This window comes from Lissotriton vulgaris, chromosome 5, assembly GCF_964263255.1.
Source record: "Lissotriton vulgaris chromosome 5, aLisVul1.2, whole genome shotgun sequence".
NCBI lineage: Eukaryota > Metazoa > Chordata > Amphibia > Caudata > Salamandridae > Lissotriton > Lissotriton vulgaris.
In genome coordinates, this window is record NC_141693.1 from 926948506 (window position 1) to 926973847 (window position 25342).

The following is a 25342-nucleotide window of genomic DNA, read 5'->3' on the forward strand; positions in this document are numbered from 1 at the left end:
TTATTTCTCCATGGTTCTGTGTAAGATGCATGGGTAATAACCTTAGCTTTTGATGTGGTACTTGTGAGAGTTGTAGCAGCGTGGTGAACCACGGCTGTCTTGCCCACGTGGGTGCCACTAGTATCATCGTCATTGAGTGTTGTTGTAGTTTCCGAACCAGTAATGGAATTAGTGGTAGAGGAGGGAACGCGTAAGCAAATTTGTTGGACCAATTTATCCACAGTGCATTGCCCTGGGACCTTTGGTGTGGGTACCTGGATGCGAATTTTTTGCATTTTGCGTTCTGATGATTGGCAAACAGATCTATCTCTGGTTGCCCCCATTTTTGGAAGAATGGCTGTAGTATTTGGCCGTGCAGCTCCCATTCGTGTACTTGTTCTGACTGTCTGCTTAGGATGTCTGCTATTTGATTTTGAACTCCTGGTAGGTGTTCCGCTAACAGGTAGATCTTTTGAGGAATGGCCCATCTCCATATGTCCTGTGCTAGTCTGGACAGTTGGAGAGAGTGTGTCCCCCCCTGTTTTTGAATGTAATACATTGCAGTCATGTTGTCTGTTCTGATCAGGACTGCTTTTCCTGCTATTTGCATTAGGAAAGCTTTTAGTGCTAGAAATATTGCTAATAGTTCTAGGTAGTTGATGTGCAGTTTCTTTTGCTGCACACTCCACTTCCCCTGTACTGTGTATTTGTCCATATGCGCTCCCCATCCGGAGAGCGATGCGTCCGCTGTTATTATCACTTGTGGAATTGGCTCTAGGAACGACCGTCCCTTGGAAATGTTTTCTGTGTTCCACCACTTCAGAGATCGATACGTCCGGTCGTTTACCAACACCAGATCTGTAATCTGACCTTGAGCCTGATTCCACTGTGTCGCTAGACACTCTTGTAGTGGGCGCATTTGTAGTCTGGCATGTGGTATTAGCAGTATGCAGGAGGACATCATGCCTAATAGTTGCATAAACACTCGTGCTGGTAGTAAGTGTTGTGGTTGAAATCTCTGTATTAACCCGACCATTGTCTGTACTCTGATTGGGTTGGGGTATGCTATTGCTTTCTCTGTGTCTACTGTAGCCCCCAGGTATTGCTGAATCTGGTTTGGTTGCAGGTGTGATTTTTTGTAGTTCACCGTGAACCCTAGGTGGTGCAGTAATTGGATTGTCTTCTGTGTGTTGTGAAGACATTCCTCCTTTGACTTGGCCTTTATTAGCCAATCGTCCAAGTATGGGAAGACATGTATTTGTTGTCTTCTTAGGTGTGCTGCCACCACAGCTAGACATTTTGTGAAAACTCTTGGTGCTGTTGTGACACCGAACGGAAGGACTTTGAACTGATAGTGTTGTCCTTCTAACAGAAACCTTAGGTATTTTCTGTGGGCTTTGTGAATTGGGATATGGAAGTAAGCGTCTTTTAGATCCAGTGTAGAAAGAAAGTCCCCTTTCTTCAGTAAAGGGAGTACTTGTTGGAGCGTGACCATGTGGAAATGTTCCGAATTTATGTAAGCATTGAGAGGTCTGAGGTCTAATATTGGTCTTAGGGACCCGTCCTTTTTGGGGATCAGGAAGTATAGAGAGTATACTCCTGTTCCTTGTTGATCCTTTGGGACCTTCTCTATTGCATGCTTTTGTAGAAGTGCTAGCACTTCTTCTCTTAACAATGTTAGATGATCTTGACTCATTGGACGCTGTTTGGGGGGGATGTTTGGTGGGGTAGCTGTGAGTTCTAGGCAATAACCATGTTGGATAATTTGTCTCACCCACTTGTCTGACGTGATGTTTTCCCAGACAGGTAGGAACTGTGTAAGCATGGGCGGAAAATCCGTTCCGCTCGCGGATTTTGCGGATTTTCGGGAAATTCGCAATCCGCGAGATTCGCGAATCTCCCGCAAAATCCGCAAATCCGCGAGCAGCGGATTTTGCTCGCACTGCTCGCACTGTTCGCGTGAGTTCGCGCCCCGTGAATAAGTGCAAAATTGCAGAAATACGATTTTAGCAAAACTGAAAGTAACTACTTACCAGGTTCAAAAGTTCAGGCTCATCATTAGTAGCCATTTCCTGTAGTGCTTCCTGAGGGGCCCCTCCAGAGTTCAGTTGCCAGTTGAAACTATTATGTGACCCTGCTCTGAACCTCAGAATAGTTACACATATGCCACAAAGGTCCTGAATTACAGCTAAGGGAGACAAGCAGGAGCCAGGCTGGAAGTTAAAATCCATTAATCAGCCCCTAATTCATTATTGTCAGTTGGGGCAGGGCAGGTGTTGTAACTAATTTTGCAACAATGAAAGCACTTAGCAAGTGCAAAAGATCACTAATCAGGGCGCACTAAGGAAGCAGGTGCCAGCTAAAAAAATATTCTGTGACACATTAATCAGCCCCAAATTAATTCAGGTCACTTGAGGCAGGGAAGGTGTGCTTTGCTTTGCCGAAAATAATGTACACTGGACAACCAGAGGGTGTGGTGATGAAACAGAGGGTGGCATGGGTGGGCCAGAGGGTGGCATGAGTAGTCAGAGAGTGGCAGTGGTGACAGAGAGTGGCAGTGATGAAGAAGAGTGTCCCAAACAGGCTGGACACGTAGAAACAACAAGTTCGCAAAACTTGCGACCCGACAGGTAAGTTTGCAAATTGCGAAATTGTAAAAACCCTCGCGAACTGGCAGAAACACGGGCGAACACAAACAAAAAAAAATCCGCAAATTCGCGGGAATTCGCGGATTTTGCGGATTGCGAATCCGCAAATCCGCAAAATTCGCGGATTGCCAATCCGCAAAATCCGCTCATGCTTAGAACTGTGATAGACGTCCCCCGACCGGTGTTATGTGGTCTGGGGGGAGTTCTATGAAGTCACTGTTTTGGTGTTGAGGCGTTGCGGTTGTTATTATTTCCGCGGCCTCTACCCTTATTGTTGTTACCTCTGTAACTGCCTCTTGAATTACCTCTGGGTGATGTTGGTGTGAAAGATGTGGATTGCTGATTCGTTCCTGTGTTCTTTGAGCCCCCTCTATAGGTGGATCTACGAAAGGAACCTCTGTGTGTTGGCTGTTGCAATGCTCCCATTGACTTAGCCGTTTCTGTATCTTTCTTCATCTTTTCTAATGTTTCGTCTGTGCTTGAACCAAACAATGTTTTCTGATCAAATGGTTTGTTCAATAGGGCTGTTTGTACTTCTTGTTTGAATCCTGAGATTCTAAGCCATGCATGCCTTCTTAGCATGACACTGGTGTTAACAGACCTTGCTGCAGTGTCTGCTGCGTCTAGTGCACATTTAATGGAAGTATTGGTGATTATTTTACCTTCCTGTATTAATTGATCTGCCTTTTTCTGATGTTCTTTTGGTAGATGTATGAGAAGTTTTTCTAACTCATCGTAATGTGCCCTGTCGTAACGTGCGAGTAGTGCTTGTGTATTGGCTATACGCCAGCTATTCGCTGCCTGAGATGCTACTCTTTTGCCTGATGCATCTATTAACTTCGACTCTTTATCTGGTGGAGGAGCCTCTCCTGTAGATAATGAGTTTGCTCTTTTGCGAGCGTTTGAGACCACCAGCGAGTCTAGAGGTACATGCCCTCTAATAAATATTGGGTCTTTTGGAGCCGCTTTGTATTTCTTATCAATTCTCGGGTTTAACACCCTGGCCCTCACTGGGTTTTCGAATATTTCATCTGTGTGACTAAGAAGACCTTTTAACATAGGAAGAGTACCTGATGTTCTCTGTGCATTAGGTAGAGTCTCTAACAAGAAATCCTCTATCTGAGGTTCTGTGTGCATATCTAGTTTGTGATATTTTGCTGCCCTATTAATGAGCTGCACAAACCCTGTGTTATCATCAGGTGGTGAAGGCTTTGATGGGTTTAGCTCTGGGTCATTGTCCTCATCTGACCCTACATCATAATTTTCCCATGGGTCCTCCTCATCTGGGATAGTCTCGTCATCCCCCTGAGGTTCTCCCTCCCCTAGATCACTGTCTACATCTGACTGAGGTGTAGCTGGTCTTGGTGTGGAAGGTGTAGGAATATTTTGCCTATTGTGAGGAATAGGAGAAGAGGGAGTGACTCTAGAACGAGGAGAAGCAGGAGGAGTTATATTGGTCCCCATTGTTCTCTTTTTTGGAGGAAGAAGTTTATCTTCTGACTGTTCACTCTTTCTCTTCTTTGTGACCACTTTCCCAGTTTGTGGATCAATAAACAAGATCTTTTGTTTGGGATCTGTCTGTTGCTCCTGAATCGGTACCGAAGGTCCTGGTTCCGAGAGGTGCTTTATTTTTCGATCGTCAGATCTTGTTGTTTTCGACACCGAATGCCTGCTCGATTCCGACCTTCTTGGTATCGAGTGTCTCTTGGGCGATAAGTCATATTTATGTTTCGACATGGAATGTTTCGATACCGAGCTCCCTTTTGCATGTAGCCTCGGTTCCGAAGTCGATGTCGCCCTTTTCTCGGATCCGACATGGTGGGATTCCGAGTGTTTCGGTTTCAGTTTCGGTTTCGTTGCCAGGCCCGAGGGCGGGGCGTCGGAAACTTTTTTCAGTGGTTTGACCGGGCCCGAGGGCGGGGTCGTTACCGCACGGGGTCGGTTTTTCGGTAAGGGGACGTCGTCACTCACGGTTTGTTGATCGATGAGTTCTTCGGTCTCCGACTGGTCCCCTTCCGACCCCGACTGTTCTTCTTCTTCCTCGATTTGGTCGTCTCCGAACAACTCTGGGATCGCTTCCGCCTGCATTCTGGAAACCTCGTGTCTTCGAGCTCGACGATTTCTAATCGTTAGCTTGGAGGAGAATGCTGCGCAGGCTTTGCAGTCCCTGGATTCGTGTTCAGGCGATAGACAGAGGTTGCACACCTCGTGTAGGTCCTTGTGTGGGAACTTAGCACCACACGTTGGACATTTTTTGAATGGAGTCCTTTCCATGGACACCGGGCTTGACTGCGTCGAGAAAGGCCTCCTGTTCTTCGACGTAGATCCAAGTTTTTCTGTCCGATTTTTTATTTGTAACGCGTCGGAATGGAAATGCACGCGTTCGATAACAATACCGTCGAATTGGAAATGGAATACGCGCCGATAAATCACTTTCTTCTGAAGTTGATCTGGAGCGTCTCGATCCTCATCCGAACCCGATGGCGGAAAAAAACAATCTAAGGATGGAGCCGATGCCCATGCGCACTACCAACTAAGGGAGGAGTCACCAAGACACAAAAGACTCTCCAAGAGAAAAACAAAGTGCAATCATCCGAGCCCAACACCAGATGGCGATCTATTCATAATGTACCATCTGCAGCCCATATGCCTCGAACACTACGTTACTCAAATTGAACTAGCAAAAAACTCTAATAAAAAGTTCTACCAAGTAGTGTCTAAACTATCAGGTCACATACCCATCATTCCCATTACTCCTTCCCAGACACTGTGTAATTCCTTTGCGGATTACTTCTTCAATAAAGTGAACGTTATCTATGCTGAATTCACGTCACACACCAAGTTGGCTGACCAACTTCTGAACAACAGTTACCCAGATCACTGTCTGAAGCAATCAGAGCTGATTTGCATATAGCCAGTGTCTAACCCAGGGTGGTGTGGAGTGCAAAAAAACGATGGATTTAGGCTCAGATCCTTGTACTGGGGTGAATGTATGACATTGTTCTACATTCTGTCCATCAACTGTGTTTTTTGCAATTTTCACCCCGAGTGGGCTGGGTATGCTCAGACGTGAGTCCCAGGCTCTCCACACCACTGGAGTCAAGCTACCCAGGCTGATGAAGGCTGATCGCCAGAAACCGGTCCTTGGATGCTTGATTCCGGTCTTGGAAAGACATGACTTGGTAGTTCGGACTGGACTGTTCCCATGAGGCACAGGGTCAGAGCTGATTTGCATATAGCCAGTGTCTAACCCAGGGTGGTGTGGAGTGCAAAAAAAACGATGGATTTAGGCCCAGATCCTTGTACTGGGATGAATGTATGACATTGTTCTACATTCTGTCCATCAACTGTGTTTTTTGCAATTTTCACCCCGAGTGGGCTGGGTATGCTCAGACGTGAGTCCCAGGCTCTCCACACCACTGGAGTCAAGCTATCCAGGCTGATGAAGGCTGATAGCCAGAAACCGGTCCTTGGATGCTTGATTCCGGTCTGGGAAAGACATGGCTTGGTAGTTCGGACTGGACTGTTCCCATGAGGCACAGGGTCAGAGCTGATTTGCATATAGCCAGTGTCTAACCCAGGGTGGTGTGGAGTGCAAAAAAACGATGGATTTAGGCCCAGATCCTTGTACTGGGGTGAATGTATGACATTGTTCTACATTCTGTTCATCAACTGTGTTTTTTGCAATTTTCACCCTGGGTGGGCTGGGTATGCTCAGACGTGAGTCCCAGGCTCTCCACACCACTGGAGTCAAGCTATCCAGGCTGATGAAGGCTGATAGCCAGAAACCGGTCCTTGGATGCTTGATTCCGGTCTGGGAAAGACATGGCTTGGTAGTTCGGACTGGACTGTTCCCATGAGGCACAGGGTCAGAGTTGATTTGCATATAGCCAGTGTCTAACCCAGGGTGGTGTGGAGTGCAAAAAAACGATTGATTTAGGCCCAGATCCTTGTACTGGGGTGAATGTATGACATTGTTCTACATTCTGTCCATCAACTGTGTTTTTGCAATTTTCACCCCGAGTGGGCTGGGTATGCTCAGACGTGAGTCCCAGGCTCTCCACACCACTGGAGTCAAGCCATCCAGGCTGATGAAGGCTGATAGTCAGAAACTGGTCCTTGGATGCTTGATTCCGGTCTGGGAAAGACATGGCTTGGTAGTTCGGACTGGACTGTTCCCATGAGGCACAGGGTCAGAGCTGATTTGCATATAGCCAGTGTCTAACCCAGGGTGGTGTGGAGTGCAAAAAAACGATGGATTTAGGCCCAGATCCTTGTACTGGGGTGAATGTATGACATTGTTCTACATTCTGTCCATCAACTGTGTTTTTTGCAATTTGAAAACACCACTTCTGCAGAAATTCTTATCACAATGTCCTCTATAAAGTCAGGCTAATGAACCTTGCCCTCCGGACTCACTCACACCAGTTGCTGAGCAGGTGGCAGCTGCTTTAGGCAACATCTTTAATGTAATGTTCACTTCTGGTACCTATCCCACCACCTGGAAAAAGACTATCTTAAAACCACTTTTTTAAAAAAACAACCTGGACCTAGCTGACACCAAAAATTACAGGCCAATAGCTAGCCTGCCCTTTCCAGCAAAAGTTGTAGAAAAACGTATGAATACCCAACTCTCTAAGTACATAGAAGACTACCATCTCTTAGACGGCACTCAATTTGGGTTCCTAAAAGGCCATGGAACAGAGACCGCCTTAATCAAGGCATCAGAGAATATTAGAATTATCCTGGACCAGGGAGGAACAGCAATACTCATCCTGCTGGACCTCTCTGCGGCTTTTGACGCGGTCGATCATACCATTTTGATCGACCGTGTCACTAAAATGGGGATCAAGCACAAGGCTAGAGAACTGTTGCAATCCTTTCTCACCAATCGCACTCAGTCGGTTAATTTAGGAAATTTCCACTCTGCCCAATTAGCCCTACCATATGGGGTCCCCCAAGGCTCATCCCCAAGTCCGACTCTTTTCAATATCTATGTGTCAGACCTAGCCAAAGTCATCAAGGCTCACGGGATGGGCCTTACCTCCTACGCCAATGACACTCAACTGGTGCTGGCAGTAAACAACAATGGAGAAAGGGTTGCAGCTAATATTCAGAAGGGCATGCTCGCCATCAGCAGCTGGATGGCCAGCAATTGCCTCAAATTAAACTCGGAAAAAGCAGAGGTCATGATCTTTGGTAAACTACATCCTGGCTGGTCACAAACCTGGTGGCCTACATCCATGGCTCACCGGGTCTGCTTCCCCTCTACCTACCCGTACCCGCCGGTGCTGGGGTCCTAAATCCTATGGTCCAGGCAATGTACAGAACTTGGGTACAAACCCACAAGCTCCTCTCTGTGGATGCTTTTTTTCATGACATAGCACCCATATGGTGTAATCAGGGTATCCGCATTGGTGGTGACATGCTTGATTGGATTTCCTGGTGTGCGGCAAGCATACATACATACTTTGTTGCATTTGAACCCCCAGGGTGAACTCAAGTCCTTTGTTGCATTGCGGGAAGAATTGGGCCTGCCACAAATCCAGTACTAGTGCTATATGCAACTGTGCCACTGTCTAGCAAACAGATTAGACCCACAACTTTGGTCTGTCCCTGTCAAGAGCGTGATGCTATAACCTTCTGATCCGCCATCTATACTCACAGCTGCAAGAGGAGCACCTCAAAAAGTTCTGACAGACTCTTATTCAGGTGGAATACGAGGATGAGGACTGGGAGGAGAAACTGGAGTCCCTAGGTCTGAATGAAGTACAGTCTGTTTAAAATTGTGCAGAGATGGCATTGGACACAGTCATGGTTCTGTGCCGCAAGCCTGCTGCCCCACTCCTCAAGTTGGAAATGCAATCATATGTCCTGTGACATGGATCACATTCTGGTGGAGTGTCCTGTGGTTTGTTCTTTCTGATCTGCAGTAGGGTCCATGTTGGGAAAGACTCTAGATAAACCCACCACACTATTGAGTCAGCTGCTCCTCCTGCACGACCTGGTGGACCTCCCCCAGCTAAGACATCATGCAAGCCGCCTCCTCATTACCGTTTGCACGACAGCCAAAATCTGTACACTACGTCATTGGCACTCCCTAGAGATTCCAACCCACGGGAATGGCTCACAACCATGTTCAGAGCTGCCTCCTGTGAGAAGGTGGTCTATAACCTGATGGACAGGACTGAGGAGTTCCTCCTTATCTGGTCCCCTTCCAAGGGGTAAACTGATCCGATTGGCCGCCCTCCCTGCCTTCATTTGTTCAGCTCCCTTCCCTTCTCTCTCTTCCACCCCCCCCCCCTGCTCCCTCACCTCTTGGTTTTCTTGCCTTCCTGTTATACTGGCCCCTTCTCCCCCTCTCCATTGCTGAATTCATATGCATTGCACATGACAATTGTGTAGCTCTTCTATCTTGACATTCGTGAGTTCAATAACATAATTTCAACACAAACCTCCATTGTGCAACCAAAACCTCCTCGATATACCGAACACTTAAATAAGAAAAGAATGGACTATCCCGGGAACAGGGCGGGCAGCGCCATGCGACGTGAGGCTTTCCTAGCCCACTGTAAACACAGCTGCACGCGAGCACACTCGCGCACACTTGTTCCCACGAGGGAAGCGGTGAGAGGTGAATCCGTGTACCTCACACAATGACCATCAAAATGTTAATGCTGCCTATCCTCTGCCGCTGAAATCGCATTCCAGAAGACAATGTCTGCATTGTTTATACCCATGTTTACAAACTGAGCAGCCGCATATGAGGGTACCGCGTCACTGAGGTGACAGCGTAATCAACTTGATTTGGCAGGGCGTTCTCTCTGACAAATGTCGGCTTTGAGAGAGACAATATGGCTCCGTTATATGGCTATTTCATGTTTTCACAGGTCTCTGAAAAATGTAATACAAACCCCGCCTTCTTCCGTGCTTTGGGACAGTTTTATTTCGCTGTGAGCAGAGCACGCACTCGGCTTTCTGACAGTCTATTTTAATATTAATAGGATCTTGTCAGTTTTGATCTTGAAAATAAAGAACCCAAGAAGTAAAACACATCCACAAGCACAAGACAAAAATAACCATGAAATTACAATACTCGGGTATGAGGATTTAATCTGGTAACGAGTGATTTCTCTGTAAAATGCATAGTAATTCCGAAATTAGAAAAAAAACCAATGCAAAGCATTAACTCTTTTTTTCACTGTATGAGTCCTACATTATGCTCACAAATTCAAGTGCAATTACATTGATTTTTGCTTGTCTCAGAAATGTGTGCAACTTTTTTACTTTTCGAGTTTGTTGCATCAAATCAGCCCAGCAACACGAGCTTCAATCACAAGTATGTGTTAACTGTTGGTTCGGTTTTGGATTTAACAGTGGCAGTAATGCTGAACATCACTGTGGCAATAACATAGGCTGGTGCTGCCTGACGCACAGAAGATGGCCGAAGAGAGACAGATATAAAATGGGGAAGATGTTGGTAGCCTGAATGTTGCTGTGCAGATTTAGTAGTGAAGCTGCCCTGCTATGTTTGCTTTGTACACCCTAGTCTTCTTGCATCCAGTGTAGGGCAAGTATTACCACATGGTCACTTGTTACAGCAGCCTGAATGATTGCAAGTGTCAACAGGCAATCGGTGGTACCAATTGCTTTTCTGGAAAAAAGGCACTCGTGTGCTTCCTTAGTTCCTGCACCCTGCCCCTATCAAACCCCCTCCATGGTGCCTCACTCATTAGTCAACTGCTCTTGAAGATTAATTTTTAAATATTTAACGCCTACAATTTAGAAATGTGTGCTACTATTTGTGCCTTGCTTTGTAGCACTGTGTGAGCCAAACCCTCCAATTAAGGTCTTGTATAGGTTTTATACTTGTCCTGTATTGGTACGTTTATCCTTCCAAGGATATGAGGACGTATGTAAATGTACCACCGGCCAGAAATTTTTAGGCCTCATAAGAGTTTTGGAAAGTGCTATACAAACACCATTACAAATGCAATTGAATCTGGAATCTGGGAAATAGAAGGTTTCAATATGTGGATAGTTAGCTGTGGGCATAAGCACAACACAAATGGCAGGTAATTACGACATTATATTTTGACAAAGTATTGGGAAAAAAATAGGCTATGGATACAATTAATGTGTTCACATGATGACAAATGTTTAAATGTCCACATATCAAGTAATTGACGACATCTATAGAGCAAAAGCAGGAGTTGTGCCATTTTTGCTAGTTTAGTGGAATATGTGGGAGGGGAGCATTCCATGGAATGGACAGGGTGAAGTGTAATAGTATGAGTGTAAAAACACCCAGAGTTAGGTCTGGCACATATGTTTAGGCATATCTAAATTATTTTGTCATCATTCTATCGTCATTTGTGAGAGTGTGTAATCTTCATATAATTGGGATATCTTCTATTGGCATACATGCTTTGACTTCCGAATGTGCCTGTAATAAAGAAAAGCATGCCAGTACTTCCTTGTACCAACTTATTGTAATCGAATACTGACCTGTGAGATGGCGACCTCACTGCAGGAGGAGGGTGCCAAGGTCCAGATGAAAGCACATATCACCCTGGGTAGATTCTGCACACAATAGGTCAGTAGCAGAAGAAATGGTGGGAATGGGGGGGCTGTACACAGTAAAAGGCATGGTGGGAGCAGCATACCTCTAGGGCTGGAAAGGACCCAGGTTCCATGTGGCGTTTTCCTGGGTTTGGTTTGGGGAGGGGAGGGGAGGGGGGGCGAGCAGCATGATGATATTGGAGGCAAGTTATTGAAGACTGACGCCAGCCACTATTCCAGGGCTGGAATGACCACTGTTGGCAGGACGAGAATGAAACATTAGTCTTCGAAGATGGATGGAGAATGATGTCTCTGTCTGCTGCTCCCCGGGGTGTATGGCAGTAGGCAAAGCAAGCAAAAAGAGAGACAGAGAGGTGGAAAGCAAGAGACAGGAAAGAAAGAGTCAGGATGGAAGCAGCGGTCATTTCATTAGCGGGGGTTCCCAGCAATGCTTTTCGGTCTAGCATACATGTCTTGCATACAGCCAGCTGGCAGAAGCAATGTGGGTGTGGAAGACAGGTAGTCAGGAATAGAGAGGTGCAGGCGCAGCATTGTGAGGCAGCAGACAAGGCAAGAACTGCTTGGGTGTACAAGGTGTAAGCAACAACGTACCCCGGTGTAAACAATAAAGGTATAGCAACTCATCTACACTTTCATGCCATTTCAACGGCACCCGTACCTCAGCCTTGTACCTTTGTATGGTCACAGTGCACCTCAATGACTTTCAATAGAAATAGAAAGCTATGGGTACTTTATTTCATATATATTCACGGACAATGGCAAGAAAATGTAAATAAAATTAATTCTTAAATGTGCTAGTAGCTCACAAGATAATTATAGTGTTTGTTAACAATGCTATGGTCTACTTAGTATCAACAGGTCAAGAATTCTACAATTTGATTAAAATGTACGTTGAATCATACCTGGGTGGAAATGAGATGTCCAACTCATACAGTCTGTCTTTGAAAACTGACAATTCCTTGTCAAATTCTAAAAGCTATAAATATAAAACAAACACAAGAAAACATTATTACCAGTGGGGAGGCATATTAAGCAGTTTTTCTTCCACGGAAACATAATGAATACAAAGCACAATCTAATTTATATTTTGACAAACTAGAAACGGATTATTATGCAAAAACCATATACTCTGTACCACAGACTCTCTCTGTAATGCATCTCTTTATTCAAAAGTGTATAGGAGGTTTGAAGCTCTACTTTCGCCATGCCTTTATAGAATACTAGCAGCCCGTACCGACGTTGTCCGGGTATGAATTGCTGCCGGCCAGTAGTATATTGTTTTGTAGGATTTCGTTTTGATAGAATTTCTTATCTGTGACAGGCCTGTGAAACGCTCCGATTCACAGTGCACTGCTGATGCACTTAAGAGTGCGCGTTCAGTAGTGTGTGAACTCGAGTTTCCCTACTTTATTTTTCCTTGCAATATTATATAGCGCGAACTCGACAACATGGCATGAGCACAATTTACATTACAGAAGAACACATTCATTTGTGGTAGGCATGGGGAGACAACGCGATTTGCCTGGAATCACAGGATGTTGAGCTGATGCCGAGATTCGAACGTAACACCCCAGCTCTAAAGTTCGCAATTCTAGAACTTGTGGCGGGAGGTGTGTCTAAAAGTGTATGTCGGTGCTGGCCGTCAATGAGAGAGACCTGCACATTTTTCAAATGGGTGGTGAAAAAATATGAGTATGTTGCTGGAGATGTGGGCCGCCGTGCCACCAATGTACTTACCGGGGGAGGGTAAACACCCATTATTCCGCAACTTTCTTTCCGCATACCATCACTCCCCATACTTTCGTTACGAAAGTACCATGACTCCGCAATGCCATTATAACGCATGGCATTACATTTGATATGCCTTTACCACGCATACATTTACAACGAAATTCGTTGTAAATGCATGAATGGTAAAAGCTGTTTTTTTTAATGTTTGGATAAGGTAAGTATGGGTATAGGGGTATATGTTTTGGGGTACTGAGGCATATGTTTTGGGGTGTTTGGGTATTTTAAGGGTTCAGATATAGTTTTGGGTTATGGGGTACAGGGGGTATTTTTAGGATTCAGGGCTAGGTTTGGGTTTTGGGGTATAGGGGTATTTTTAGGGTTCAGGGGTTGGTTTGGGTTTTGAGGTACAGGGGTATTTTAAGGGTTCATGGCTATGTTTGGGTTTTGGAGTACAGGGGTATTTTTAGGGTTCAGGGCTAGGTTTGGGTTTTGGGGTACAGGGGTATTTTAGGGTTCAGGGGTAGGTTTGGGTTTTGGGGTACAGGGTTATTTTTAGGGTTCAGGGCTAGGTTTGGGTTTTGGGGTACAGGGGTATTTTTAGGGTTATGGGGTAGGTTTGGGTTTTGGGGTACAAGGGTATTTTAAGGGTTCAGGGCTAGGTTTGGGTTTTGGGGTACAGGGGTATTTTAGGGTTCAGGGGTAGGTTTGGGTTTTGGGGTACAGGGGTATTTTAGGGTTCAGGGGTAGGTTTGGGTTTTGGGGTACAGTGGTATTTTTAGGGTTCAGGGCTAGGTTTGGGTTTTGGGGTACAGGGGTATTTTTAGGGTTCAGGGGTAGGTTTGGGTTTTGAGGTACAGGGGTATTTATAGGGTTCAGGGCTAGGTTTGGGTTTTGGGGTACAGGGTATATTTATAGGGTTAAGATGGGTTAGTGTTTAAGGGTGTTGGGGTATTTTAAGGAGTAAGGGTGGGTTATGGTTATGGGGTGCAGCGGTATTTAAAGGGAGCAGGGTGGGATTAGCACACGATATGAGACATGGCATGAAGGGCGGAACGTACCACACGCCCCCAGCGTTTGTCACGCCCCGAGCACACGCCCACAGCACAACGCAGACACGCCCACAAGGGACTACTTTGCTGGCACGTTCTTTTACCTTTTAAATGTATATGGTGGGCGTCTGCATAGCCTATGTCCTTCTGCTGCAACTGCCCTTTCCAACGCTGTATTGGGTGTTGTGATTGGTGCTGTGGTTCCTGAGATTACCCGCCTCAAAGGTTTGGGCTCTCTCTTTATTATATTAGTATGGATATGGATGGCACTAAACAAATATAAATAGGGGAAAATAGTACTCACCTTTGTTATCACTAGTACAGTAAACTTACAGGACCTTTTTCTGTACCACTTTTGTAGGAGCGCAATGCCTTGTAGAAAATTGAGAACCATACATATTCAAACCTTCCCCAATACCCCATCTCCATTACCTAATGCTGGAAAAATTGACCTGTTCATTAGCTCAGAAAAGTAGGCTGGACTTGTTGGAGATCACAGCAAATGCTGTGTGAGTGTAAATACTGAACCTTCACAAAATCATTGATGATTTGCACCCCATTAAACGGAAAATATGTGGTCTCCTGGTCATGTGCTGAATGTCATTGATAACACGTGCAGAGGGGTGTACCACAGACAGTCTCCCAGCAGATGGGAAAACTGACACTCCATCACTGTACGTTGCAGGTTGCCCTCGGATATTTAAAGGGATCCGGAAGGCCACACAAGCTGGGGTTCTCTCCAACTGAACAATCTTTTGAGGGGATCTCTTGACTCTCCACTGAGGGTGTGTGCAAAATATGCAAGTGCAGATGCATACCTTTTGTACACCACAATGTCTGTGTGTCCTTACCTACTTTTTCAAATGGAGTAAAGGTACTCCAAGGGAAGCGCTATCCTTCAAATCCTCCTCCATACACCAAATCCCAAAAGGTTTTAAGAGGATTACTACACATCAACCACCTCCTGAGTGTCGCAAACTCATGCTCTAGGGCTTCTTTGGCCTGTGCGTGCTTTCGCAATAACTGTATGACCAAAGAATAATTTGGTTAGCATGGGGGTATAACCCAAACGAGAGAGTACGCACATATGAGTGCTAGCCTGCTACAAGATAGGACACACATTCAGTGCACCAAAGAGGCCTTGGAAGGCCCTCTGTAGCAGCAATAATTTCCTCTTGCTGGGCAAGCAGTGCATCTGTCAGTTTGCATAAGAGGAAGCTATTTTAATAATCTGGCCAACGATGTGAAGAAGGTCTTTCAGAAAGTGTATCTTAACTATCAAAGGGTTGACATTTTTATGTTAAAATAACATATATCTTTCTTCAAAGACAACGCGAAGCTGGCTTGTTGGTGGAAGTATGGATTCCTACAGAGAATAGATCTTAATAAATGCTATAGAAAAACTTTATACTGGATAATTGAAAAATGTCCCTGTAGGTGTGCATTCCTAGGTGGATGACACAAACGTATATATTGAGGATCCCAAAAGCAAGAGATTCTTTAACAATGTTAATCGGTTATCATTAATGTTTAGGTGGTACAATTCTAGGCACATATATTTTATTCAATCTCAAGGAAAGATGTCCTTGGTGAATATGAAACTACCACCACTATCCAGTGGCTTCTTTCTAATATCACACAAAGTTAAAAATCTGAGAAAACAGGAGTTTAATGTGAGTTTGTATTCCAACATTGGAGCGATGCTACTTGCCTGCCTACAGAGGGCACTGAGTGCCAAAGTACATTTGTTTTCTAGGTTGAAAAAGCAAAAAAACACAAAACTTACCCAGGTCCCTATTCTGGTTTCCTATCGCCTTAAAAAAAACATCTTGCCTTCAAGAGCTTCAATGGATTAAATATTTCCTGCTCCCACAGCTGGAATTCTACCTGGCAGGCCCTGTGCCCCTCAGATCTAGAATATGTATCTAGTGCTAAAATCAGAGTGCACAAAAAAAAAGGAAGGAATACTTTATTCCAGGAAGAATATGTAGCAATTTAATGTATGCAAATTTCCATAACCCTAACAAGGCACCATGTACGTTTTTAGTTCATGAATGGGAGTTCACTGGGATGAATATAAGACTTTGACTCTGTTCCAGTCAGGAAAAAGAAAACACTACTGCAGTAGTGTGCCATGACAAGGTATCAGCTGACTTTGCAGCCTCTTCCTCATTATGGAAAGTGTAGGGTACCCCAACCCAAGGAGACTGTTTTTCAGAATCAGACTTGCTGAAAGGCTTCAGCAAACCTATGTTTTTACATAATGGCTGTCGAGCCAAAATATCGAGGCCTAAACATACATCTGAAAAAAATAATTCAGGCACGTTTAAATCGATTTCTCTAAAGCAATTTTGTCACAGATAAACACATTATTGCCAATTTGTGTGAGCTACTGTAAAGTTACATTCTCGAGAAACTGATATTAGGATACTTTGTTTATAAGATGTGCATTTCACAGGCACCATCGGTGTTGCCGATGTGAAAGTGAGCTTCTTTTTTTACCTCCTCAGTATTTGCTGAAATGCTTATCAGTTAGCCACCATAACAAGGTGCAATATTAGCACGCCCTTTCCGCCTCCCGGGCCCTTCCAGACTCAGTTTACAAACTCTGCTGATTAAATCAATAGCAATTCTATACCAGACAAGAGTGTTACCTGTAACAGTAGCAGCAGGAATCAGATCTACCCCATACAGCCATCACAAAGAATTCAGTGATAACGATTCTCTAGTGATTTCCACTTTATGTACTGTTGGAAAAAATGCACGCGCGAAAGTCTTCCTTGTTTCATATATATATATATATTTTCTTTGCAGATTGATATAGCGCAAACTCGACCCGAAGGTATTAGAGCGCTTTACATGAGCACCGGTTATGTTAAACAATGACAATTTTTTTTTAGTAAGCACACGGAGACATGCAGCCACATGCATCAAAGGAAATTGCATTCGCAAACGGTGCGAATCGCAAAATTCGGCTGTTTGCGAATGCAATTCCCATTTTTGGGATGCATTAACATTTTTGTAATTTTCGCAATTAAAGAAATCGCAAAATTGCGATTTCTTACATTGTATATTGCATTTAAGGAATCTCAAATTGAGATTCCTTAAATGCAATGCATCAAACTCTACAAATTTGCACATTCGCAAATAAGGGGAGCAAATTACCATGAAGTTGACCTTCATGGTAATTTGCGAAAACTTTGAAAAATGCACTAAAGGGCATTTTTCAAAGTTCCATTTTACACACACACATGCCCTTGGGGCATGTGAGTGTGCAAAATGTACTCTTAAGCAGATTTCAGGGGTGCAACAAGGTGTTCTTTGGACACCCCTGCACCCTTGAAATTGCATTCTGAATTTGCGAAGTTTTAATGGTGAATTGCAAATTAAGAATGCCTTTCCATTCATTCCTATGGGCCTCTAGGCCCATAGGAACGGATGGGGAAGTATTCCTTAATTGTGATTCTCAATTACAGAATCGCAATTAAGGAATTTTAAGAAATCGCTATTTTTATAGCGATTTCTTGATGCATTGCAGTTTGCAATTCCTTAATTGCAATTCCTTATTTTTCGCAATTAAGGAATCGCAAAATGCAATATTGATGCATGTGCCTGTAAGTGATTTGACCAGAATCACATGATGCTGATTCGACGCCGAGGCTTGAACTTAGTTCCCCAGCTCCAAAGTCGGCAGCTCTAGCCATAAGGCCACAGCTATGCTTGAAATTCGTTCGAAAAAAGACAAGGCTAATACCCGGCCTGGCACATAATAACCACTCTGACAGGACACCAGTGACCTCATATCGCAGCTAGTCACTCAGTAAAGCTAATGTGCGACTGAATAAGTGAGTGAAAAAGCTCATCATCACCGCTCTGACTGACCACCGCCGCGTGCCAGCGCCATTTTCGATCCTGACAAGCACGTCATTAGACCAGCACCCTCCACGGCGACGGTGGCGTGTTTACACACTGTTCATTAATCATGTCCATCTCACAGCTGCGCTGATACCATTGTATGAGTGGCAGAGGTTCGGCATGAAATTAGATTGTGTCCCTCCGCCGCCTCATAAATCATTCCTGAAACGTGCAATTAGCAGCTACTTGTACACATTAATTATCTGTGTGAAAAGCAGCTACCTGAACCTCCAGGACTGTTGACTGGGATCTTCCCTCCTGGCCACCGTCTCCACTTCAATCTCGAAGTCTACTAGTGTATGTCATAGTGTGTAAGCGCACGCATCTATTTTGCTGCAGGTTGCCATGTGCGCACTTATCTGCCTGATGGAAACGTTGGTTCAACATTAGATGCTTCCTCAAATAAACAGCACCTGTAAAAGTGCATTGTTTTCGTAAAGTCTACAATGCCTGCCGGGAAAAGCGGAGGAGGGATGGGGAAAGGGGGGTTGCGTGAGTGTTTTGAATACAGGAAGCAGCATTTTAAATGTTGATAGCAAAACTTCAACACATTTTGCACACAGTCGATATTTTATCTGAACAAATTGCAAATGTGTTACGCAGTTTCAAAATTAATGCGTCTCCCCAGCATTTGAAACAAATAGATTTGCATTAAACAGTTCGAAAGGCCAGGTCTGTACATGCAGTTTCAAATCACACTGCAAACATTTAACTGAAGTCTCCTGGAATTATTTCATAAATGGCCATCTGCCGGATTCTTTCATGCCGTTTGAGGCAATTATAGAACATATTAAATTCATAAATATGAAATTCATATCTAGAGCTAGGTCTTGCTAATAATAAATTGATCAGCTTAAAGAGATCTTTTCGGCCACAGGGATCAACAGATACATGGAGCCAGGAAACGTATTCAAGAAGAGTGGTCTTCTTATCACGATATAATGGACATTTGCATTTTTCATTGAAAAACACAAACAATCTGGACAAGCACAAACTGAGGCACCTCACATTTGTGGTCCTCACTTGCTGGACGTGTCTGGGAAATCCAAATGTTCCACTTAAATTATTTTTTTTAATTTAGCACTTACCAATTCATATCCTGTAAAGTTTCCCATCAAAGCTGGATTACAGGATTGATTAATGTATATTGGTGAACAAAATCCCACGCATTTTTAGAAAACAATTCTCATAAGCAGGAGCAAGCTGACTTATTTTTATGGATTTCAAAAATATCAATTCAAAGTTATACAAACAGGGCAATGTCCTTCTGCCAGTGGTATTTGGTTCAGAATATACCACAGAAGGTGGTCTCATAATTGTATGTGAGGGTGTGTGAAGTGGAGTCCAGATGGAAGATGTAATAAATGAAACCAGGAGTGCATCTCTGAAGACGCCCAATTCTGGAGTTTGTCCATATATGCCAGTGTTAAATACCACAGACAATATTTTCTGACTCCATACCACAACTTCTATATGCCTGGAAAGTTCAATAAAATCTCAAACAGAAAACATATTGCTGCTTTATGTGATAATGAGGATAGTTGTCACATGTTCAAAGTACTCTAAGAGCGCATCACTTCTGTATGAGATGTTTGCCTTTGTTGATTGCATCATTGAACTTAAGCTGGATTTTGACAAGTAGTATTAATTTTTGGACTATATGCAACTCTCACACCTAGTCTGCATAAATCAAACTCTGTTGATGCTGGCCACAAATACATTAAAAATCAAGATCCTGAGGCAATGGAAGGCAGACACATACTCTATGTATGGCTGAAAGAAGTTCATGGTGAACTTAATACAGAATTGATGCTAGGTAAATGACCCAAAAATATTAAAGAAACAGACCCTTTGGGGGGAAATTCGAGATGAACTGATCATGCATTACATTACTCGATCACACCTATACAGTAAGTAATAAAGTGCAAGGAAGAAGTTTTGAAGGCACTTTTCCCATTGGGCGCAGGGTCAAGACTGATTTGCATATGGCGTGGTCCAAACTGGAAAGGCACGGTGAGCAAAAAAACGATGGATTTAGGCCCAGATCTCTGTACTGGGGTGAATGTATGACATTGTCTGCATTCTGTCCATCAATTGTTCTTTTTGTGAAGGCACTTTTATACCAGATTTTGTTTTGTGCATTTGACTCTCGACTAACCCTCACAATTTTTTTCCAGTCACAAAAATGTTAGGTGATGTAATACAATTTTTCACAAAGGAGGGGGGAGGGTCAACAACCAAACTCCACCACCCCGAACCCCCTAATCATCACATGAAAACACATAGAGGGGTGGGGACGACTGAGCCCAATAAAGATGAAGGAAAAGGCTATGACAAATGTATCAGTTTTGAAAAACTGCCCTCACTCACACACAAATGTGTGTGACATGCTTTATCCTCGGGTCAGCTTACAAAACGCCCCCCCCCCCTGCGTAGCCACGCAGGGGGCGGAGCATAGGGAGGGGAAAACATAGAACACAAAAAGAACAAGGACAAACACAGATGTGACAAACAGTGATCACAATATTAAGTGTTACCCTTTAAGACTGGGTGAGTGATAGACGGGAAGTGCAGTTAGGTAGTGCTCATTAGAACTGGCTTGTGGATACCTGCTAACCCGTTATTCATAGGTTCCATGGTCAGGATTAAAATAAGTGAAAGATGGAAAGTGTTTAGGCAGGAGATCAAGATCCCAAAACACTCCTCCTTAGACTGCGGTGGTCAACATGTTTCGACCATATTAAGGTGCCCTCTTTTTAATGGGTCACGTCGGTCTTCTTCAGGACAGTCTATCTGTCCCAGTCATTGATTACCTCTTACCTCAGTTTGGCAAATTAGAGGAAACCCACGTGCGGGGAACTTCCACCAACATGGAATATCATTACTATGAAAAAAAGAGAAGGGTGAAGGGTAACACTTATTGTTGTGATCACTGTCAGTCACATTTGTGTTTGTCCTTGTTCTTTTTGTGTTCTGTGTTTCCCCCTCCCTATGCTCCGCCCCCTGCGTGGCTACGCGGGGGCGTTTTGTAAGCAGACCAGATGATGAAGCATGTCACACACATTTGTGTGTGAGTGAGGGCAGTTTTTCAAAACTTATACATTTGTCATAGCCTTTTCCTTCATATTTATTGGGCTCAGTCCTCCCCACCCCTCTATGTGTTTACAGCTGATGTAATACAACATTTCAACAACACTTAGCGGCCCTAATTAATCCTGGTGCTAAAAATCCCAGTACCTGTGTTCATATCAAGTCGGTAATGAATATTACTCAATGGTGTCCGATAAGACAGGTGAATCACTTTTCCATTTAAATCTATGGATTATTTGTTGCACATGAGTCAGGCCTTCGTAGATGCTACAGCTGTGCCTTCCTGGACACATAGCACCCCAGACTAACCTTGTTCAGATTTCCAAAAGAAATTGACAAAATGACTAGCATATATGGTTGACCAAACGTAAGTGCCTTTGCAACTGTGATTTTGTTTTGATTTGTAATAAACTTGATAATTAGCAGCAGTCAGGGAAATAAATCATCCATATCCGATGTGCTTTGGATAGAATGTCACTCTCTCAACCATGAACATGGTATGGTATTGGGTTTATGCTGGTGTTATTTTAACTGGAGGAACAACATAATCACAGAACATTCCTCAGCCAATCTGCAGTTCCTATAAGGTCCACATAGTAAAGAGATGGCTTATGGGGGGCAGGTTTTTCTGAAACTACATGAGAATCACAGGCCTTCTTTTTGCACCATTCTCAGAAATTGAGTGTAGCCAAGGAGGGAAAAAGAAATCCTAAGAACTCAACGTCGAAAGTGTATGTGCTCGCGCAGAATTATAATGTAAGCGAACTGTCCAGAAGCACAAGTTGAAGCCACTGTTTGGCATAAAATAATTTTAACACAGTCTTCTCCGCATGTATAAAAGGACGCTATTCACCGCTCTATAAATAGAAGGGAAGCTCCATCCACTCATAGCCTACATGAAAAGCACCACCGGTCCCTGATCTGGCAATGTTCTCCACAGTTATTTATTCCACTGCCCATGCACCATTATGTACACTCACCCCCCTACTGATCATCTGCTCTAGTAAATTCTAAAAAAGGTGCATAATATGGCTGAAAGAACATCTGGATATGTCCAGAGCACTTACAACCTTTCAGAATTCTGCCTCAGGCAGGATAGGAGAGAGGGACCACGCAAAGTTTCAAGGGAATGAGAAAAAAAGTACCAGCTGCAAATTATACTGGACGGCAGGGAGCACCATGCATAGGAGCATCAATGGCAGATGGTGATAGGCACTGTAATTACGCTTGCAACGGCAATCTTCTGAGATACCCTTTAATGCATCCCTAGTCTCCCCATGCAGCTCATTTCCCTTCCCCTTCTTCTCTGGTATCCTAGTTGCCTCACCTGCTACCCTCTCCTCTACTGACCTTCACCAACAGTGCAACCACCTCTTCCGCCTCCACAATACCCTGCCCTGCTTTTCTCCTCCTGTGCTGCCACCTCCTTGTTTTCTCATGTCCCTTCGCAGGGTGTATGATTTACACCTATTTTCCAGCTTTCTAAGTTGTCTGTGTTCTGCGAAGGGGGTAGGGCGCAGTGAAACTTTTATGTTGTTTGACCAACATCAGAGGTGGACAATCCCCTGGTTCAATTTGTCTTTCAAGTATCTCCCCATGGCAAATCTGTTCAAGGTGGCTGTGACCCAGAAATGCTGTCCCAGTCTGGGCTCTTAACCATCTGCATTGCCCCAGCTGTAGATGTTGCAGGGACACACAGTACAAACACTTTGTTTAACTTTCAATTAGATACTGTATATCAAGAACTAAAAAGTTTGTGGACTCTGAGTCTAGTGAAGAGTGTGTGAAGGCCCCCATCCCTTGGGACCTTTGGAACTATACTTTCATTATAGCTGCAAAATATTGTTTTCAGAGGTTAATCATTTGGGTTAAATGGGGAAGACGGGGTGTGTGGAGGATCCTCTATATATGAATTACACATCTCCTTAAAGGAGAAGAGGTTGCTTCTTTCGTCAGGTCAGAGAAATAGATTGACAGGGTATTGCAATATAGCCTTGGACAAGCAATAGAGTCTGGCAGGAGCTACACTTGCTTAAATATGGATGAGAATGGTCAGGTAGCATGTTGCTCCTCATCAGTATGTTGCCCTTCTCTACTGTGCCTCTCGCTGTTGGCTTATCAACTCCTTTGTCATTCACAATCTTTAATTAGGAACTTCCAGTACTTCCAAGAAGGTTTTTGCCTGCCCTTTGTGGCTTTTTCGTCCTAACTCGGACCCTCTCCAGAAGACACTTGTTACATTTTCACAAGTATATTAAGTGCAAAGTTGCACCACGGCTGCTAGAAGAAGTCACACTTTCCTTGAGTGATCAAGAAGAACAGTAGTCATTCAAGTCCTTGGTAGGGGTCTAGGAACAGTTGCCAGGGACCGAGCCGAGTTTGGATGTTCAAAGACGGTATTGTCACTCACCATAATGATATCTTTTAGCATCTTAGTAATTCATTTACACATATCATAAACGTGAATTAGAGCAGTCAAGTGACCTGATCCAGACTGAAGCAATTGTGTGTGCCTCATGGACTGTATTCTTTGTCCAAGGTTCTCTAAAAAGGCTCTTTCCTTCCAGTCCTGTGAAATGATGGAAGAAGCACACTACCATGCACTGTACAGATATGGAATCTACCAATGCAGTATCCAGCTCAATTTCAACACCCATTTTACCTAGGTAATTTAACTACTAAACCATTATTTTGCAGCCACTAAAAAAACAAGCATGTGCAATGCAATATGCCTCGCTTTAGTTAAAGTTTGAGCTATTAGCGTTGCTAATATTAATGCAATGCCAATAACTCAAACATTTAGTAATGCTACACCTATTGCATAGCAAATGCTTTTTTTTTTATTCCTTTACTTTTGGTATAATCGCGGCACCCGCGCTTTACTTATAACATTAAAAGTAAAGCGCGGGTGCCGCGATTATACCACAAGTAAAGAAATAGAAAAATAATGTATTTCTTTACCTTTGGTATAATGGCGGCACCCGCGCTTTACTTTTTATGTTAAAAGTAAAGCGCGGCGCCGCGATTATACCAAAAGTAAAGAAATAGATGTTTTTTCTATTCCTTTACTTTTGGTATAATCGGCAATGGAAAAAAAATCTATTTCTTTACCTTTGGTATAATCGCGGCACCCACGCTTTACTTTTAATGTTCTAAGTAAAGCACGGGTGCCGCGATTATACCAAAAGTAAAGAATTCAATGTTTTTTTCTATTTCTTTACCTTTGGTATAATCGCGGCACCCGCGCTTTACATATAACATCAAAAGTCACACCTGTGTGTGGGCACGATCATTGCTTCTCCCACAACCTATTGGTGTCTATTATGCGCTTGGTGCGTGTAATAGACACCAATAGGCAGCTGGAGGAGCTATGCACGCGCCTCTGGCTAATTGCGTGCAGTCTTTTACAATAAGACGCACGCAAAGGTCAAGGGGTGAGCTGAAAAGGAAACGCACACGCTCGATTCCTAAGTCAGCTCACATTCCCCGTTTTTGACCTTCAAAATGCATTGAACAAAAACCCAAAGGCACGGGGACCTCTATGGTCTCTTCTCCAGGCTCTGAACCTGCAAAGTTTTTCCCTTTTAATAAATGCTATTTGATTCTCCGTTAAATTATGCAGTTTTTTGCAAAGCCTCCATCTGGTGGAAGCGTTTAAGAGTTCATGCTGGGCAGCAAATCTGAGTCTCTTTTCTAGAAAACAGCTGAGAGATATGGGTCTGGGCTTGAGCAATGCATACTTAGAACTTCCAGAATGTGGAGAAGATAAACATTATTCTACAAACATTAAAAGCTGTTTCTCAAGGGATTTGGCTGTTGCAAAACAGTTCTAGATTCTCTTGAAAGCATAATGTTAAATATTATTTTGTATATTGGAACGTATAAAGTTAAAGCAAGGTTGTTTAAATAAATGTAACCCATACTTTTTATACAAACGTTTTGGGGTTCTGTGTCTTCTTCTGGGAGAGAGTGGGGTCCTCGTCTCACCAGACCAAAGCCTTAGCCAGTGCAGGATAATGTTAGTGTCCAGCTGTCACCTAATATCTCTAGATTGTTTCTTGTTACGGGCTTCCTAACCTACCCTGTCACCTATTCTCGTCGCAATCTCTAACTTTTGTTGAGGAATAGTCGGTGCAGGTCTGTTAATCACAGTGAGAAAACGTTCCCTTCTATCCTTCATTCAGCTGGCCATCTCTTGAAGTTGACTACCTTGTAGGACATCCAGGCTGGTTCCGGCCTGCAACCTGGACAGAGAACAGAATATAGCCTGGAAAAGAGTGGTAGACTGAGCTGGTGTCTGACCCACCCATAGGGTGGATGACCCTAATGGTGACTTGCATGTCACCC

At 43.8% G+C, this 25342-nt stretch overlaps 1 protein-coding gene across 1 annotated transcript in view; it reads right to left on the bottom strand.

Moving 5' to 3' along the window:
* INPP5A (inositol polyphosphate-5-phosphatase A) overlaps positions 1–25342 on the bottom strand; it is a 1335101-nt gene that overhangs the window by 149689 nt on the left and 1160070 nt on the right. Inside the window, exon 12 of the mRNA XM_086919541.1 lies at positions 12113–12186. Coding sequence (XP_086775667.1) covers positions 12113–12186 — 74 coding nt within the window. The remainder of the gene's footprint in view (positions 1–12112; positions 12187–25342) is intronic.